Source organism: Chiloscyllium plagiosum, chromosome 35 (genome assembly GCF_004010195.1).
Source record: "Chiloscyllium plagiosum isolate BGI_BamShark_2017 chromosome 35, ASM401019v2, whole genome shotgun sequence".
NCBI lineage: Eukaryota > Metazoa > Chordata > Chondrichthyes > Orectolobiformes > Hemiscylliidae > Chiloscyllium > Chiloscyllium plagiosum.
In genome coordinates this window covers 33,130,291-33,150,683 of record NC_057744.1, presented here as the reverse complement: position 1 = coordinate 33,150,683, position 20,393 = coordinate 33,130,291, and the positions used below count along the sequence as shown (strand labels likewise).

Here is a 20,393-nt window from a genome sequence, read left to right as displayed (position 1 = left end):
GTCTACTAAAGCCCAGCATTTTAATTAACAACTTAGCTGCTAACCTTTCAATCAATATGACCCCAACCTTTTAAGTACACTAGACTTCAAACACATTTAGGAAACCCCAAAGGTCAGTTTAAGGACAATACAGTAGGCTACATTATGGTGAGGAGATGCCATGCTGGAGTGATTGATATAACTGAATAGCTTGCTAGGCCATTTCAGAGGGAAACCACATTGCTGTGGGTCTGGAGTCACATGTAGGCCAGACCAGGTGAGGATGGCAGATTTCCTTCCCTGAAGGACATCAGTGAACCAGATGGGTTTTCCAACAATTGACAATGATTTCATGGTCATCAGTAGATTTTGAATTCCAGACTATTTTTAATTGAATTCAAATTCCACCATCTGCCGTGGCGGGATTCGAATTTGGATCCCCGGAATTTATCAGGGTCTCTGGATTAATGGGCTAGTGACAATACCACTAGGCCATTGCCTTCCCTTATCAGCTGATGCAGCAGCGCTCCAAAAGCTTGTGATGTCAAATAAACCCGTTGGACTACAACTTGGTGTCATGTGACTTCAAGCTATATCATGATGAAGAAGGATGAAGTTTAAGAAAGTTCTCCGATTTCAATATACCTTAGTGTGTATTTGCTGGGTAAAATTCATTACAATGTGGAGCTGGGGAGTGCTGAAGGCTGTAGGTAGCGCAAGTACGTCTGTTGGCCAACTCCTGAGCAGAAAGCAAAATAGTACATCTTACAGAAAGAGCACTAAAGTACCTAGGGCAGAGAAACCATGAGGCAAACAAGTTGGAAGGCGAGACGATGGTGTTTAAAACTCCAATGACCTCCTTGAGGTGCACAATGAAAGTTTCGACCACAATGCCAAAACAAGACAATTCTTTCCATTTTCTCACATTCTCTTCACAGGAGCCCTCCTTCAAAAGATGGAGTGGATTAGAAAAGTCCAATCCCAATCCTTGGCTTCGTTAAAAATGTGACATCTTTATTAGGACAACAGAAATAACCTTCAAAGGTTCAGACTGGAGACAATTTTCTTCAATACACTGTTCAAAGAAATCTAGACCTGAATTATTTTTATGCTGTCTAAATTCCATTCTGGAAAAAAAAATGGATGTTCAGCATCATTTTTATTTTAAAAAAAAAGAGAATCTCCAAATACATTGCAGAGGTAGAACATAATAGAGTAGGTTCCATTCAAAAATATTAAAATGCCTGCAATGCTGTACAACGCTCTCGGCAAACATTTCAATTGCCCATCTGGTGTTGTTTTGCATGAGCAACCGGTGTTTTTTCTTAAAAAAGACCTGGAATGGATTCCTCCCACCAATAATGCTGGAGTAGCAGTTTTAAGTGAAAATTTGCATTAACACTTATAAAGTTCAACAATTTCTCAATGCTGAGAGCCCAGGTGAGATGCAACCATTATATGCCACCAGTGTAGGCTGCCTTGCAGTAAAAAAACAACTTCAGAATTCCACCCTCATGCTAAAAATTGACTCTTGAAAGCAGATCCCCTACACCATGGGCCAAATCAAGACTAGGTAAACTGACTCTAAATAATACAATGTGACACCAACAGACCCACAGTACAGTTTCCCAAGGCAATGATAAATAAATGCCAGGAAATTAGTAATTAAAATCTAATTACTATCTCAAGATGGCCACCATGGATGGAAGGACATGCCAGAGTGGAAAAAAATAAGCTGGTGGATGTGGGAATATCACAAGAAGAATTGCTGTTGTTTCTTCCCTGGAGCAATAAGACAGATTTCATAAATCAGAGGGAAGGGAACAAAGTTATTTACAATGGGAGTCAACCTCCGTGGGTCTGGCAAAATAAAACGTGGTGAAGGTTTTAGTTAAGTTTATGTGTTCCTTGTCCAATTACAATCAACACAAGCTTTTAAAGTCAAGCGTTCGAAGCAAGAATTATTTCTCTTGCATGTCTGACAAGACAGAATTTGCATTTCCGGACTTAAATCTTGAAATATTGGCCAGTTAATGTTGTTTAACATTTGTAGTGGTATCTGATGTTTGGCAGCCACACCAGCGCAGAATAAAATCTCATGCATTAGTTATGATTATTTCAACAATGCTAGAGAATTTCCCGCACCAAGGGCAATGATTATTCCATCCGCATTCCTGCATAAGCCAGAACAGGGTGTGACCGTCCTCACTAAAATATCCAGTAGCCAAGGATATGCCACAACCAGTGATTAAAAGAGAATATAAACAAAAGTTGCCATTCATAAAACAATTATTCCAAAGCAGTGAGGTATTTAATTGCCCCAGCATCCAGCAGTCTCTTCAGAAATTGCTGTTCATGTGTGACATTGTGTTCAGAGTTCTGAAAAGTAAAGGAAGGTTATTTTAAAGCAAGGCCATAATACTCTTTCTTGAACAGGAATAAGTGACTAATCAACATACACCACACTTATCAAATCTCCTTCACCCCAATCACGTTGGGAAAGCATTTCTCGGCTGGTCCAGTGCACCACAAATGAAACTTTTTAAAGCCATCCTCAATCTATTTAAATGTTCGCTCATGAGAATCACTGGCAGGCCAGCATTTATTGCCGTCCCTAGTTACCATTGAGGGGATGGTGATAAGCTTCCTTCTTGAACTGCTGCAGCCCACATTACCGTTAGGGAGGGAATTCCAGGATTTCGACCCAGTGACAGTGAAGGAATAGCGAATGGAAATGGAGGATAGTGAGCAGCTTGGAGGGGTACTTGCATGGGTGTGGCATTCCCCTGTATCTGCTGCCCTCGCCCTTCTGGATAGAAGTGGTCATGGGTTTGGAAGCTGCTGCCTGAGGATCTTTGATGAATATCTGCAGTCAATGCTTGTGGATGTAGTGGCAACCAAGCGGGCTGCTTTGTCCTGGATGGTGCCAAGCTTCTTGAATATTAGTGAAGCTACACTCAACCAGGCAAATGGGGAGTATTCCATCACACTTTGTGCCTTGTGGATGGTGGACAGATTTGGAGAGTCAGGAGGGGAATTACTTGCTGCAGTATTCCTAGCCTCTGATTTTTGCTTGTGATCACTGTATTTATTTGGGGAGTCCAGTGGGCTTCTCATTAATGGTAACCCCAGGATATTGACAGTGGGGAATTCAGTGATGGTAACACCATTGAATGTCAAATGGTAGTGATTAGATTGCCTCTTATTAGAGATGGTCATTGCCTGGACCATCTGGAGATGGTCAGCTTCCCATTGCCACAGAAAGGGGTGATATTCAGGGACATTGTGCATTCTCCCAATGAAAGGGTAGACCCTTCCTAGTGCTACTGCTCAGGTACTTTGAATGCCTCAATAGGAAAGATCCAATTTTGTCCATCAGTGTCCCCAAATAATATCTGCTACGTTAAATCAAATCATGTACTAGGACCACCCCTGCAGTAAAGCAGAGGAAAGCAGCAACCAGCACTGGGCATGGAGGTGTGAGCACAATGACACTGTTCAGTCCGTTCTGTCAATTTTCAAGAACAAACCAATTAGTTTGGCTCTTCCCAACTGTGTGTGTGTGTGTGGGGCAGGGGATGTGTGTGTGTGGCAGGGGATGTGTGTGTGTGTGGCAGGGGATGTGGGTGTGTGTGGCAGGGGATGTGGGTGTGTGGCAGGGGATGTGTGTGTGTGGGGCGGGGAATGTGTGTGTGGGGGGCAGGGGATGCGTGTATGTGTACGCGTGGCGGGGGGTGTGTGTGTGAGGGTGTGTGTGTGCGGTAATGTAGCGACCAGAACTGTACGCAGTATTCTAAATGTGGCCGAGCCAAAGTGCGATACAACGTAACATGACCTGCCAGCTCTTGTATTCAATACCCTGTCCGATGAAGGAAAGCATGCCGTATGCCTTCTTGACCACTATCGACCTGCATTACCACCTTCAGGGTTCAATGGACCCGAACACCCAGATCTCTCTGTACATCAATTTTCCCCAAGACTTTTCCATTTACCATATACTTCGCTCTTGAATTGGATCTTCCAAAATGCATCACTTCAGATTTGTCCGGATTGAACTCCATCTGCCATTTTTCTGCCCAACTCTCCAATATTTCTATATTCTGACAGTCCCTTCACTATCTGCTACCACACCAATCTTAGTGTCATCTGTAAACTTCCAGGTCATTTACTCATATCACAAACATGTGATCCTAACACGGATCCTTGCGGAACACCACTGGTCACAGTTCTCCATTTTGGGAAACTCCCTTCCGCAACTACTCTCTGTCTCCTGTTGCCCAGCCAGTTCTCTATCCATCCAGCTAGTACACCCTGGGCCCCATGAAACTTCACTTTCTCCATCAGCCTACCATGGGGAACCTTATCAAACACCTCACTGAAGTCTACGTATATAACATCTATAGCACTTCCCTCGTCAACCAACTTTGTCACTTCCTCAAAATAATTCTATTACGTTGGTAAGACATGACCTTCCCAGCACAAAACCATGCTGCCTATCACTGATAAGCCCATTTTCTTCCAAATGTAATTAGATCCTATCCCTCAGTATCTTCTTCAGCAGTTTCCCTACCACTGACATCAGACTCACCTGGATTATCTCTGCTACCCTTCTTAAACAAGGGGACAACATTAGCAATTCTCCAGTCATACAGTCAAAGAGATGTACAGCAAGGAAACCGACCCTTCGGTCCAACCCGTCCATGCCGACCAGATATACCAACCAAATCTAGTCCCACCTGCCAGCACCCGCCCATAGCCCTCCAAACCCTCCCTATTCATATACCCATCCAAATGCCTCTTAAACATTGCAATTGTACCAGCCTCCACCACATCCTCTGGCAGCTCATTCCATACATGTACCACCCTCTGCCCCTTAGGTCTCTTTTATATCTTTCCCCTCTCACCCTAAACCTATGTCCTCTAGTTCTGGACTCCCCCACCCCAGGGAAAAGACTTTGTCTATTTATCCTATCCATGCCCCTCATAATTTTGTGAACCTCTATAAGGTCACCCCTCAGCCTCCGAAGCACCGCAACATGACCTCCCAACTCCTGTACTCAATACTCTGACCAATAAAGAAAAGCATACCAAACGCCTTTTTCACTATCCTATCTACCTGTGACTCCACTTTCAAGGAACTATGAACCTGCACTCCAAGGTCTCTTTGTTCAGCAACACTCCCTAGGACCTTACCATTACGTGTATATGTCCTGCTAAGATTTGCTTTCCCAAAATGCAGCACCTCGTATTTATCTGAATTAATCTCCATCTGCCACTTCTCAGCCAATTGGCCCATCTGATCCAGATCCTGTTGTAATCTGAGGTAACCCTCTTCGCTGTACATTACACCTCCAATTTTGGTGTCATCTGCAAACTTACTAACTGTACCTCTTATGCTCGCATCCAAATCATTTATGTAAATGACAAAAAAGTAGAGGGCCCAGCACCGATCCTTGTGGCACTCCACTAGTCACAGGCCTCTGGGACCTCTCCTGTGTTCAAGGATGTTGCAAAGATATCTATTAAGGCCCCAGCTGTTTCCTCTCTCACTTTCCTCAGTAACCTGGGATAGATCCCATCTTGACCAGGGGACTTGCTCACCTTAATGCCTTTAGAATACCTAACATTTCCTCCCTCCTTATGCTGACTTGACCTAGAGTGATCAAAAATCTATCCCTAACCACAACATTTGTGGGCGGCACGGTGGCACAGTGGTTAGCACTGCAGCCTCACAGCGCCAGAGACCCGGGTTCAATTCCCGCCTCAGGCGACTGACTGTGTGGAGTTTGCACATTCTCCCCGTGTCTGCGTGGGTTTCCTCCGGGTGCTCCGGTTTCCTCCCACAATCCAAAAATGTGTAGGTTAGGTGAATTGGCCATGCTAAATTGCCCGTAGTGTTAGGTAAGGGGTAAATGTAGGAGAATGGGTCTGGGTGGGTTACGCTTCGGCGGGTCGGTGTGGACTTGTTGGGCCGAAGGTAATCTACACTGTAGGTAATCTAATCTAATTTCCACACTGTAGGTAATCTAATTCAAATCTAATCCATCATGTCCCTTTCCTCAGTACTCATTAAGAGTCTCATCGATTTTCCCTGACTCCACACATAACTTCCCCTCCTTTGTCCTTGAGTGGGCCAACCCTTTCTCTAGTTACCCTTTTGCTCTTTATATATGAATAAAAGGATCTGAGATTTTCCTTAATTCTGTTTGCTGAAGATCTTTCATGACATCCTTTAACCCTCTTAATTCTTCATTTCAGATTGGTCCTACATTCCCGATATTCTTCCAAAGCTTCGTCTGTTTTCAGCCACCTAAACCTTATGTATGTTCCCTTTTTCCTCTTAGCTAGTCTCACAATTTCACCTGTCATTCATGGTTCCCTAATCTTGCCATTTCTCTCCCTCATTTTCACGGGGACATATCTGTCCTGCACTCTAATCAACACCTCTTTAGAAGCCTCCCACAAATCAAACAGCTGTTCCCAACCTACATTTCCCAGCTCCTGCTGAATTTTGGTATAGTTGGCCTTCCCCCAATTTAGCATTCTTCCTTTAGGACCACTCTCATCTTTGTCCATGAGTATTCTAAAACTTACAGAATTGTGATCACTATTCCCAAAGTAATCCCCTACTGAAACTTCAACCACCTGGCCGGGCTCATTCCCCAACACCAGGTCCAGTAGGGCCCCTTCCCAAGTTGGACTATTTATATACTGCTCTATAAAACACTCCTGGTTGCTCCTTACAAATTCTGCTCCATCTAAAACTCTAACACTAAGTGATCCCAGTCAATGTTGGGAAAATTAAGACCTCCTATCACCACCACCCTGTTGCTCCTACAAATTTCCATAGTCTGTCGATGTATTTGTACCTCCATCTCACACTCGCTGTTGGGACGTGTGTAGTACAGCCCTAACATTGTTGCCTCACCCTTCCTATTTCTGAGCTCTGTCCATATTGCCTCATTGCTCGAGTCCTCCTTCGTGCCCTCCTTCAGACAGCTGTGATATCCTCTCTGACCAGTAATGATACTCCTCCACCCCTTTTACCTCCCTTTCTGACCCACCTGAAGCATCTACATCCTGGGATATTTAGGTGCCAATCATGCCCTTCCCTCAACCAAGTCTCAGTAATAGCAACATCTCTTTGAACAGGTGGCACTTCTGACGGTGCAGCATACCCCCAGTCCTGCACAAGCGGGACAGGATAGACTGTATGCTGAGGTCACTGGAGTAAAGTGTGAAGCCATCGACATACACTAACAAGCTGGCCCCTTTATATTAAATGCTCTAAATGCTGAGTCAGCAAACCGCAATGGACCCATCCACCATCCTCCCTGCCCTGGCCCAAGCTAGGCATCCTCGTGTGAACTTCCTCACTGTTGCTGTTTAGTGAGGGCAAGGTTAATATTAAATAAATCTTAGCAAGAACTCACTGCAGCATCACCCTCAGAGTTGAAATCTGACAGAAAGCTCCAGGCTATTTTCCAACTAGAGGTATAACAGGCGAGAGATAGCTCCTAGGCAGTCAGAAACCTCAGAGCAGGACTTTAATCCATCAGTACTTACAGCCATTTCTTTCATGGTCGTTTTGCCATAGTAGTGAATAGGAGTGCTTTGTTTCGTTAGTGGATATCCAAAGCCAGCAATGTGTACCTCATCACAATAGTTCAGGGCCACAGTGATGGCGAGAAGACCAGTGGTGGGGTGTACTGGTTTCTGTGGATATAGAAGGACACAATTCCATTATCAAGAGGATGGCAGTGCAACCACTCTACCAGCAGTATTCTCACTAGGTTCCAATTACCACAGGCACAAAAATTGCACTTTGCAATATATAGTTGCCATATTGAAAATTAGTCTTGAGCTGAGATAACTGATCTTGCTAAACTGACCGAAAGATTAGAGTGATTCAGTGAGTAATCCTTACTAATAAACATCTAGATGTGCAGTCAGAATTCAGGAGTGTGGAGGTCTCTAAGCCCACGAAGAGTTATGATAGGCCAGGAACAGAGAAGTCTTCCCGACATGTGAGGGAGCCGAAGAACGCTGATCATAAACACAAGACAGCTGCTAACAAAACTGATGGTGAACTTGAGACATAATTTATTTACCCACAGGATGGAGGATGTGTTGCTGAGGGCAGTAGCGTGCATGCAATTCAGGGAAAAGGAGAGGGATGTCTTGTTAAGCTGCATAAACTTGCCAATGATAGCATTTATTCATTGGCACATGTTGTTTCTACTCCTTGACAACAATGTGCAAACAGTGGCAGATTTGAAATAGAGGCTGAAAGTCTCATCAAAGCCTTCACCTGCCTTTGCAGCTAGATTTCTGATCAATCCCAGTATCCCGGTCTCTCCAAGACCGAGCCAAAGATTTATTGTTTGACCTACCTTTACTACAGCAGCCTGTTTGCGTAAACGAGGGTACAAACAATTAAAGAGGATAATTCTGAGCTTTACAACTATGAGAAGAGTAACGTGCTGATACTCAAGCCCCACTGCTCCACCCATTGCGCCATTACTATAAATGTGTTGGTTTATTTGTTAAAATAGCCACTTGTGTCTCTCCTGTAGTGCTATCTACAATTTTTAAAAAAACATTAACCCAGCTTCTTTAATCAAAAAAGATCAAACTATGGCAGATGGCTTGTGTGCAGTGGGAACATCAGCACAGAGTAGCTGAAATGAATGGACTGCTTTCAAGGCTGAGAGTTCTACGCAATTCCATACAAACAATAATTTCTGCAGTTACAACATCAGAGCTGGAGGTCTGTGGTTGTGCCACTATCTCTGGGCCAGAAGTCCCAGGTTCACGTCTCACACCAGGTCTTGTTGAGCAAAGAAAGAGCATTACAAGGTGGTAAGAGTCTTCTGGTCAGTCATCCTGCTAAGATAATGGCCAAACCACTGCAGTGCTTTGCCCATGTGTGGACTTGCAGAATTCCATCATCAAACCCTCGGAACATGGAGGCTGTTTTCGTTAGAGAGAAGAGAGTTGAGAGGTGACTTAATTGAGACATAAGATAATCAGAGGATTCGATAGGGTGGACAGTGAGAGCCTTTTTTTTGGATGGAGATAGCTAGCACGAGGGTACATAGCTTTAAATTGAGGGGTGATAGGTATAGGACAAATGTCAGAGGTAGTTTCTTTACTCAGAGAGTAGTAGGGGTGTGGAACGCCCTGCCTGCAACCGTAGTAGACTCGCTAACTTTAAGGGCACCAATAATAATCATTTGATATCCATATGGATGAAAATAGAATAGTATAGGATAGATACACTTCAGATTGGTTCCACATTTCAGCAAAACATTGAGGGCTGATGAGCCTGTACTGCACTGAAATGTTCTATGTTAAAAATCTTACAACATTAAGAGATTCAAGGGCTGTTGACCGAAAACTTAGTCAACAAGAAACAAAGCCAAAAGTGCATCTGAAGAGGAGGAGGAAAGCAAAGAGACATAGGAAATTCCAAAAATGACACAGAAACACATAGAGGAAGCAGATTTCCACCCTACTGTCTCATTTCCAGGTGATGGAGGTGAAAAGGTCAATGTGCCTTGGTTCAACAATAACTAGTTGAAACACAGGGTCTGTCTCTGTGCAAACTGTGTGTGTTAACCCAGGTCCTAGAAGCTAAAGGACAATGAGTGTTTCATGAACAGCACTATAAACTCCATCAAATGGGAATTAGTGAGCTTACCTGCTTAGACTTGGGAGGCAACTTCAGAGGGATGTTTAATAACTTGGTGGCAGCTTGATGGATGTAATAAGGATTAAGGATCCGGATATTCGAAGGATTTGCTTCCCAAATCAAGGGCGGAGACTTCCAAAATCCTTTCCGAAACTGGAACAAAAAGAAATAATGGAAGGGTTGGAGGGAGCAATAATCGTTTTCATGCAGGATTTGAGGAGTTAACGAAGTGGAAGTCAGTGAGATATAGCAAGGTGCTTTTGAGTAGAGCTACAAGTGAAAAAATGTCCAAACCCCCAATCAGCATGGACAATCAGAGCTGTGTACTGAAACACAGCACCAAGATGTGGCCAGTCAGCCCTTCTAACCCATTCTACCATTAAGTTGGATCACGCCTAATCTATAACTTAACTCCATTTGCCTGCCTTGGATCCAAATTACAGGCAGTCAGAGTTATCGGGCAAGAACAAGCTGCTAACCCAACCCCTATGTCTGTGCTCTGTTTTGATTGCAAATTATTTTTATATTAGCTAGCTTTTTGACTTCTTCAATAACCACCTACTGTGGCGCTCTCCACTTATATTATTCTTCCAAAAAAGGAAGAATTAATGCTCATCCCTCACCCATTCTTCTCTCTCTTCCACGGTTTTGTGGAGGTTGGTTAACCAGCAGAAGATAGGATAAACCTTAAACACACAAAGTTGGCGTGGAACTGAAACACAGTTTCCCCAAGTGTGGAATATGGGTCTGAAAGGGTTAATACCATTAACCTATTATAGTGCCATCAGCATCAGCCAGTAAGATGGTGGCAGAACAAGTTGGGATCTTGAACGAGTGAGATCTAACATCTAGCTCTTTGCAAAGTCTCTGGTATAATGTCTGTCATTTACAGTAGAACCTCAATTATCTGAACATCAATTATCCGAACTTCAGATTATCCAAACAAGATCGCAAGGGCCCATAAAAATGGCATTAGGCAACTCAGCATTCAGTTATCAGTTAAATGGCATTATGGTGCGCATTGCTGGATAACCGAGAAATGTTCGATAACCGGCACTCAAATTACCGCTTGTTTTGGTTATCGTGCAATTCTGCTCTCCTTCCTATTGGAAAGATGTTGTGAAACTTGAAAGGCTTCAGAAAAGATTTACAAGGATGTTGCCAGGGTTGGAGGATTTGAGCTATGGGGAGAGGCTGAACAGGATTGGGCTGTTTTCCCTGGAGCGTCGGAAGCTGAGGGGTGACCTTATAGAGGTTTACAAAATCATGAAGGGCATGGATAGGATAAATAGACAAAGTCTTTTCCCTGGGGTGGGGGAGTCCAGAACTAGAGGGCATAGGTTTAGGATGAGAGGGGAAAGACATAAAAGGGACCTAAGAGACAACGTTTTCACTCAGTGTATGGAATGAGCTGCCAGAGGAAGTGGTGGAGGCTAGTACAATTGCAACATTTAAAAGGCATCTGGATGGGTACATGAATAGGAAGGGTTTGGAGGGATATGGGTGCTAGCAGGTAGGACTAGATTGGATTGAGATAGCTGGTCGGCACGGGCGAGTTAGACCAAAGGGTCTGTTTCCATGCTGTACATTTCTATGACTCTATGACTGTAATTATCCGAACAAAATACTCCACGCCCATCTCGATCAGATAATCGAGGTTCTACTGCAGTGTGCTGTTGCTAACATTACCTTTATTAGCTACAAGGGTCTCCTTTATATGGACCAAGAAGTGTGTTACATTGATCACATTAAATCAAACAGGTCTGAGAGTTCTTAACAAAGGAAGATGGTAGCACCTTGATCATGGGCCAGCAGCTCAAAATGCAGTGGGCTGATATAATTGTGCACCATCTAGTCCTCCAACTGTCCTCAAGCTAAGCTGGAACAATGACAGGAGAACAGGGGGAACCATGGCCCCTGTTAATTTTGTTGTTCATGCTCTGAACAAGCCTCAGGTGACTCCCCTGCAGTGGAGTGCAAAGAAGTCTAGGAATCTGACAGTTGTGTGAGGAATGCAAAGTAAACGGCAAATGGCTAACAGTGAAATTTTACAGAACTTCAATTCTTTTTTTCATTTGTGGGATATAGGCGCTACTGCCAAGACACCCCTACAAGCACTAGGAAAGCACTGAACTGCTGCAGTCCCACAATACACCGTGCTGTAAGAAGGGAATTCAAGGATTTAAGGAACAGCTTGTAAAAGAAAACCTGTAGGTGGCAGTGTTGTCATGCCTCTGCTAGTGTCTTAACACTTACCTTGCAAAATAAACATGGCCTCAGTCACACATGATACGTGTTCCATTAATACCTAATGCCATAATGCCCCAGTCTAAAGTATCAGTGGAGTTTTCTTCTTCAGCTATTTGAGAATCATGGTTTCCAACCTTGAGTGTTAAAAGCCAAGACAGCTAGATAGTGGGATCATGGCAAATGTTACTGGACCAGGACTTTGTTATATGCCCTGGACACATGGGTTCAAACCCCACCATGCCAGATGGTGACAGCTGAATCCAATAAAAATCTGCATGAAAACATTCGGTAACCATGTAATAAAAACCCGCCTGGGGTGACGCAGTGGCTGAGTGGTTAGCACTGCTGCCTCACAGTGTCAGGGACCCAGGTTTGATTCCAGACTCGGGTGACCGTCTATGTGGGGTTTACACATTCTGCCTGGGTCTGCGTGGGTTTCCTCCGGGTGCTCCAGTTTCCTCCCACAGTCCAAAGACATGCAGACTAGATGGATCGGCCATGCTAAATTGCCTATTGTGTTCAGGGTGTGTTAGTCAGGGGTAAATGTAGAGTAATAGGGTAAAGGAATGGGTCAGGGTGGGTTACTCTTCGGAGGGTCAGTGTGGCACAAATTGCCTGTTTCCACACTATAGGAATTCTATGATTTGTGCCCTTTTCAGAAGGGTCTTTCATCAAGATACCATTTCCAATCTAATCACAAACCATTTGAATGACACAAGATATTGAGGTCAGCGGAAATCCCACATTGACAACACTACCAGTTCCAATCTGCTCTAACAATAGACCACACTCAACTCTTTTCTCATCGTACACGATCTCCCTCAGCCACTGGGCATCCACCTGCTTGAAGGGTAAAAACACAAGCAGTGTGCTCGGGTTATTTTCGATATTCGGATCCTTGGCTGCTGACTCGGGATAAAAGAATCGCAAAGTGGTCTTGCTGCCGACATCCTTCTCGTAGCCTCGCACTGGAGCATCGTTTATTCTGTGGCAATAAACAAGGGGACACTTTAGGAGTCCACATCCTCCATGGCTGAACACGAGACTGCACTCTGTTATCAGAAGCACACATACATGGTAAGGTTTCTTCCCATAGCTCACCTTTAATAAACACTTAGAACCTCCCAGAAAGTCTGTCTCCATGCCAGTGTCCAGGGACCATCCAGTTAATGATACTCAACCATAACTTTGCAAGAGTAATGCCCTCCCCTCCCACAGTCTGATGCTAAGCCTCCTCTCGTTCTGTCTCTCAATGTTATCTGAAGCTTGAGAACTTGCTTATCATGCCCCCTTGCTGTTTAATCCTGCTTTTGGGGATCTAACACCATGTCTTACGTGCGTTAGGGCGTTGGCAATGCCAATGTGCCATGCTATGAATTGGTAGCTGAATCGATGCAGGATGCATATTCTTCTTCATCCAAGTGAGCTGCTGACCTTGACAGCACAAGTGTTAGCTCTGTTGGCATTCACTCATCTACTTTGGTTTCCAACGCAGCAATTTTGCTCTCCCCACACCCTCCAACCCAAGTTAAAATTGTATCCTTCTGTTTCAATACCTCAATTCCTTCACACCTCCCAAGCCCCATAACCCTTAACCCTGTGCATCCCTCTGGATCTGAAGCCAACATTAATCACCTTTATTCCACCATTGGTTTACATTCTTCAACTATCTCTGGGCCTCAGCACTGGAATCCCGCTCTCTCTCATCCTTTAGAAACTTGAATATTGTGGAGCGGAGGCACCTTTTGCTGAAACGTTTCACCTTGCACTCAGCAGGGTTATTTACAAGAACACCAAATCAAGGGGAAACCAACATTTCTACAGCTAGAGAGGGGAGTGCTGATTGGTTCGCAAGCAGACTTTGATTGGTAGAAGTTTTGCTATGGAGAATGCATGAATTAATTGTCAATCATCAATTGTCCCTGGCACTATGAGGCAGCAGTGCTAACCCCTGAGCCATCAGCCACCCTTCCAGAAGACCTTGGAACATCTTACTTCATGAAAGATGCTATATAAATGCACGCCATTATTGTTTGTTTTGAATCGAAGGAAAGACACTAGACTCTCTTCAGGGAAGGAACAGGAAGGAGGAATAGGACGCAAAACAATTCAGGACTCATTCACATCACAATTGGTGGTCAACAAGTACTCACACAGAGTGAGGGGGGGCGGGGGGGGGAAGACACATCCAGGAAAAGCAAACAATAATCACAGCCGCTGCACATCACTTACCGAATAACAATATCATACTCGTTGATGGTTTCTCCAAGTGAGCTGTTCCTCAGGGTGTACCCGTTGCCAACAATAACACACCTCTTACAAACCAAACTGGCAAAAGACAAGAGACCTTCAATGAACACAAGCCCAACAATGGCTGAACAAGTAAAAGCTTTGTGGAAGTTGATCAAACAAAGACAGCCATTCCACCATCGTGTCATCACAAATGCAAAAGAAAACTAATCCCAAAGTCCTGCTCTTTCCTTTTTGACCCTCTGCTTCAGTTTACCAATTTTGTCCTTTAACAATGCAATGACTTAAATTTCAGCCATCTCCTGTGACATCAATAAAACAGACAAAACATGAAGCATCATCTGACTCTGACTCCGTTAATGTCTATTTCCTGCACCCGGCATTTACACCAAAGTCCGAGATCTCCTGCATCTCCCACTGCTTGGATTTGGATTGTCAGCTTCTTGCCGGTCAGAGCTGAATACAGAGTCAGCTTCTGCTAAAACAGATCTTTGTTAATTGATACAGCAAACACTGGACACAACTGACTCCAAGCACAAGGGGACTGCACTTCTGGGGGGGAGACTGGGAAAGGGAAGGCTGTTTTACTTGGAGCAGAAAAGACTAAGGGAGATTTTGAAGAGGTGTTAAGAGGCACAAATCCTTTCGATAGAGAAATTAAAGAGTAATGGCTTCCAATGACTGAAGAGTTAAGGGTCAGATGGTAAATATTTAAGGTAATTTTTAAAAAAAACAAACATGTATTTAATGATAGTTTTGAACTGTGAAGAATAAATAGAATATAGGACCCATTAAGTGGCTTCATAGAAATTTGGCTAAATTACTGAAGGAGGAAAGATATCACAGAGATACAAAGTGTGAGAGAATGGAAACCTTGTGGTGCAGTAGTAGTGTCCCTGCCTGTAGGCCAGAAGGTGCAGGGTCAAGTCCAGCCTATCACAGAGGTGTGTCATCATGTCTGACTAGGTCATTTCTTTTTTAAAAACAAAGCGTGATTGAATGAATTGCTCTGTGAAAGAAATGGCACAGGCTGACTGAGGTAATGGCTTCCTTCTGTTTTGCTCCACGAAATGTATACACAGTGAGACATAACAAACCGCTCCCCATCAACTTCCCCCCACCTCCCAGTATGATGAAATGCTTACCTGCTTATGTTTTCAGGCATATCATACTGTATTCTGGCCAATATCTTGTTAATAGATTGTTCTGGAAGGAAGGTGAAAGGTTCACAATGACACAACCATCAGCAGCAATTGGTTCCCCTTTTTCCCCACTGTCCCCTCTCACCTGCACTAAGTTACACTGATGTCACTTTTAACCTATTTTGAAAACAGAACATTAAAGTAGATGTCGCAAATCTGTCCAATCCCTGCAGCTCAGTTTGCAAGGTTTATGGGAAGCCAGTGCCTTTTGACCCAACAGTGGTGACCCCATATCAGTACTCTCTTTTGAACCCACATCTTGAAATCTTCCCCCACATAAACCCCAATAGTTACCCTCAAGGTTTTGAGGCTAGGTGTTTAACAGACTTGGCTGTAACAGACAGGAGAAAACTTACAAAACGAAAGGAGACAACCCTCAAGAGGGACATGCACAGCTAACATCGCCAGGCTGAGGGGCTGACAGGGTGAGGGTTGGCGATTCGGAGGTTTTTGGGCTGTGAGTGTGTGAGGGGACAAGGGAGAAGCTGTGGCAGAATCACAGCCCCTCCCTGGAAATGGTCTTCCAAAGTGGGGGGGGGGGGGGGGGGGGCCTCCAACATCTGCTCCTTCACTGCACTTGACCACTGCCAGCTTGCTGTCCTCTCCATCTGCCGGTGATCCTCTCCGTCCCCCCAACTTACCCGCTTCGACCGCCAGCGAACCTTCCCACCTGGCACTGACCTTCCACCCCTCCCAACCCCGGCTGCTGCTATTAGAACTGTTTCCCTCCCACCCACTCCCTTCCCCAGTCTCACCGATTGCTCCAAGCCCCAGGCCATCTGGCTGGATCCCGAGCCACTGATCAGTGCCTCAGTCCTGCAGCAGGCCCTCCGAGGTCTCACAATGTGGCAAGCCCCTGTCTCTTACACACGGTGTCATCTTTCAGACTGGCTGAAGATTTCCATCCCTTCATTTTGACGTTGGTGACCCTGTTAGGAAATGGTGTCCTGAATGTTCTGACACAAAGACCCTCATGTGGAGGGAGGGAGTCATAACAGCCAAGTGCGGAGATTTCTTTAACTCAGCGAGCTTGTCATCAGCAAAATGAAAACTGGTCTCGGTAACAGTGCCATGAAACGACCTGAACTGTCATCAAATAAAACCCCTCTGCTTCACTAAAGTCCTTCAGGAAAGGAAAGCCGCCATCCCCACAGATCTGGCCTACATGTAACTCCAGACCCACAGCAATGTGGTTGGCTCCTGACTGTTGCCTGAAATGGCCTCAGCAAAGCCACTCAGTCTAAGGGCAATTAAAAATACTCAGTAGTACCCACATCCTATCACAAAACAAAGGTCCATACAAACCTCTGACATCATGCAAGCTGATAGTAGGAGGTGACCCCCTCTTCAGCAGGACCCAGGGTGACATTTCACTGATAGCAAGCTCAGTCAGGGAGCTGGTAGCTCAGCAGTGCCACCATCAGAGGTGGCCATTGCTGCAATTGCAGTTAGAGGAAGATGGCACATGGAGTGGACCCATAATGAGCCATGGAGTGGCTATAAAGGAGGGGGCTAGATTCCCACCACACAGGGCCCACAAAGAGACCCTCAGGTTTCACCTGGCAGGTGGACAGTGGACCCACTCAGCTCCCCCCCCCAGTTCAGACAAAATGCTCACTCGGAGACGGCCATAACTTGGGATTTGAAGTGATTTAATTGACCTCCCTCCCAGGACATGGCCTATAATCCAGCATTCCTACCACCAGCAAGATGGTACACAATGGAAAGACATTAGGGAAGATATCAGGAACTGCCTATCCTCCTCACTTCCTGCGCCATTTCACCAGCCTTCCCACATCTCAGCCCAACCCCGAGATTTACAAAAACCTTCAGCTGCACTGTGTGAAGAGCTGATGGAAGTGGATTCAATAACACCTTCTGAGGGGAAAGGAAGACTTTCTCAAGGCTGTGAGCACACAACTGGGTAATGCCAATAAACTGGAAAGCTCTTCCAACGGGCCAAGTGAGGCATGATGGGCCAAACAGCCTCCTGTGTTGCTGCAACATTTCACGACAACAGAGAGGGTCACTGATAAACTGAATTCACTGTTTGACTGATCATTATTGAACAATTGGCTATAACTTATCAGATAAAATGTCGCAAAATGATTTCAAAAATCCCCACACACACTGGGCAGAGACAATGAGGCATTTTGCTGAGAACAGTTTCTTTGTAGTTGGACAGAATCCAAACCATGAGTATGGTGGCCATGACTAGTAACCACAGCATATCTGGTGCAGCAGGACAGTTTGATTAAGTGTTACTTTATCAACAGGCCAATAACTCACAAAGATACTGATAAATATTGTTCACTCCAGCAGAACTCAGAAAAGAGCTCAGTCAAAGTCATGGTCTGAGGTATTAACAAATCTCAAGCAACTGCCAGACCCTGAGCTTAAGGCTGCCCAAGGATACTACGACATAATTTCACCCTCCCCCTAAAAATAATTGGACACCACACAGGAGGGATAGCGAGTCCCCTCAACATCTTGTCACCACATTATCTCAGACAGTTGCTGATTAAATAAAAGAACGTTTCAAACAAAAGACGACAAAAAAAAATAAAGTAAGCATGCAATGAATGATAATCATAAAGCAGTAACGGGCTAAATTGCTTCAGTTAGTGCTCCTCTCAAGGCTGGCCCACCAGCCTAGCCCTAACTCTGAAGATCAGTCACCAGAAAGGACCTTTAATGAGCCTGGGAGCAGGTCATCACTTTCTATGTGTGAATAGAATGAGCACTGCCTGTCAGCTGATTCCCACAGCCAGCAACAGTGTGGGTATTAAGCCTTCAAACATTTACTAACTGCTTTCCTGCAGTTGTAGATAGGGAAGGAATTGGCTAAGGAAAGGTGGGGGAGGCCTTCACTATGGGCTCATTGTACACAATCATAGGGTTTGGTGAGATCTGGAAAGACAGAAGCTGACCCACACTGCCTCATGAGGTAATGGCAATTCTGCAAAAGTGAAAGGGACAATGAGGCTCCACCCTCCTCTCCAAACTACCATCACGTTTACCTTCATCTACCCATCACATTTCCATTAACAAGCCCCACCCCCCTCTCATTTATTTCTCAGGCCCCTTGCTTGCCCACCCCCCCCCCCCCCCCGCTATTCCTGATGAAGAACTTATGCCCGAAACGTCCACTCTCCTGCTCCTCGGATGCTGCCTGACCAGCTGTGCATTTCCAGCAACACACTTTTCGACCCTAACTCCAGCATCTGCAGTCCTTACTTGAAATATCAGTAGTTTGAAAGAAGCCTTCCAGCTCCTGGTCTCAACATTCAAAGGGATTTCTATCAATCCCTCCTCTCTCTCCCCCCCCATTTATTTTGAAAATGAGGAAAACAAACAAAATAGAACAATCAAAATGTGTCTCACCACTCCCTTTAACTCCATAAGGGAGTTCATTGACCGCAGGGTTTTTCGGAATCCACCATATATCATTTAAACTCAAGAATAACTGAGTGTTTCTGGTAAAACTGAAAGAGAAATGGAAGCAGCAAATTAAAACGGGCACATCAGTAATTAGAATATTTAGAAAGTGAAGCTCAATGGCAGACAGAGGCATTAAGTTGATGACTTACTTTGCTATTACCCGCTTTGTGCATGCACTTGAATACCCAGTCTGGCAACTTGGTTTTGCTTCCACACTGTAACTAATCAGAGACACATTTCAAACACAGAAAGAAAATCTGTTTAAGAAGGGTGGTAAAGACAAGCCAGGGAACTATAGACCGGTGAGCGGTGGGCAACTTGTTGGAGGGAATCCTGAAGGACAGGATGTACACGTATTTGGAAAGGCAAGGACTGATTCGGGATAGTCAACATGGCTTTGTGCGTGGGAAATCATGTCTCACAAACTTGATTGAGTTTTTTTGAAGAAGTAACAAAGATGATTGATGAGGGCAGAGCAGTAGATGTGATCCATATGGACTTCAATAAGGTGTTCAGTAAGGTTCCCCATGGGAGACTGATTAGCAAGGTTAGATCTCATGGAATACAGGGAGAACTAGCCATTTGGATACAGAACTGGCTCAAAGGTAGAAGACAGAGGGTGGTGGTGGAGGGTTGTTTTTCAGACTGGAGGCCTGTGACCAATTGAGTGCCACAAGGATCGCTGCTGGGTCCTCTACTTTTTGTCATTGACTTAAATGATTTGGACGCGAGCATAAGAGGTACAGTTAGTAAGTTTGCAGATGACATCAAAATTGGAGGTGTAGTGGACAGCGAAGAGGGTTACCACAGATTACAACAGGATCTGGACCAGATGGGCCAATGGGCTGAGATGTGGCAGATGGAGTTAATTCAGATAAATGCGAGGTGCTGCATTTTGGGAAAGCAAATCTTAGCAGGACTTATACACTTAATGGGAAGGTGCTTGGGAGTGTTGCTGAACAAAGAAACCTTGGAGTGCAGGCTCATAGCTCCTTGAAAGTGTAGTCACAGATAGTTAGGATAGTGAAGAAGGCATTCGGTATGCTTTCCTTTATTGGTCAGAGTATTAAGGACAGGAGTTGGGAGGTCATGTTGCAGCTGTACAGAACATTGGTTAGGCCACTGTTGGAATATTGCATGCAATTCTGCTCTCCTTCCTATTGGAAAGATATTGTGAAACTTGAAAGGCTTCAGGAAAGACTTACAAGGATGATGCCAGGGTTGGAGGATCTGAGCTACAGGGAGAGGCTGAACAGGCTGGAGCTGTTTTCCTTGGAGCATCGAAGGTTGAGAGGTGACCTTACAGAAGTTTACAAAATTGTGAGGGGCATGGATAGGATAAATAGACAAAGTCTTTTCCCTGGAGTTGGGGAGTCCAGAACTAGAGGACATAGGATTAGGGTGAGAGGGGAAAGATATAAAAGGGGCAACGTTTTCACACAGAGGGTGGTATGTGTACGGAATGAGCTGCCAGAGGATGTGGTGGAGGCTGGTACAATTGCAATATTTAAGAGGCATTTGGATGGGTATATGAATAGGAAAGGTTTGGAGGGAAATGGGCTGGGTGCTGGCAGGTG

At 44.7% G+C, this 20,393-nt stretch overlaps 1 protein-coding gene across 3 annotated transcripts in view; it reads right to left on the bottom strand.

Moving 5' to 3' along the window:
- Positions 1 to 311: 311 nt before the first annotated feature.
- The window catches only part of st3gal4 (ST3 beta-galactoside alpha-2,3-sialyltransferase 4), a 131,589-nt gene continuing 111,507 nt past the window's right edge, over positions 312 to 20,393 (bottom strand). For all 3 annotated transcript variants that reach the window (XM_043676905.1, XM_043676906.1, XM_043676907.1), the window contains 8 exons: positions 18,966 to 19,037; positions 18,760 to 18,860; positions 15,319 to 15,379; positions 14,156 to 14,251; positions 12,719 to 12,908; positions 9,683 to 9,826; positions 7,546 to 7,695; positions 312 to 2,358 (listed from right to left, as the gene is read on the bottom strand). In XM_043676905.1, the coding sequence (XP_043532840.1) occupies positions 2,269 to 2,358; positions 7,546 to 7,695; positions 9,683 to 9,826; positions 12,719 to 12,908; positions 14,156 to 14,251; positions 15,319 to 15,379; positions 18,760 to 18,860; positions 18,966 to 19,037 (904 nt within the window). In that variant the 3' untranslated portion in view covers positions 312 to 2,268. The remainder of the gene's footprint in view (positions 2,359 to 7,545; positions 7,696 to 9,682; positions 9,827 to 12,718; positions 12,909 to 14,155; positions 14,252 to 15,318; positions 15,380 to 18,759; positions 18,861 to 18,965; positions 19,038 to 20,393) is intronic.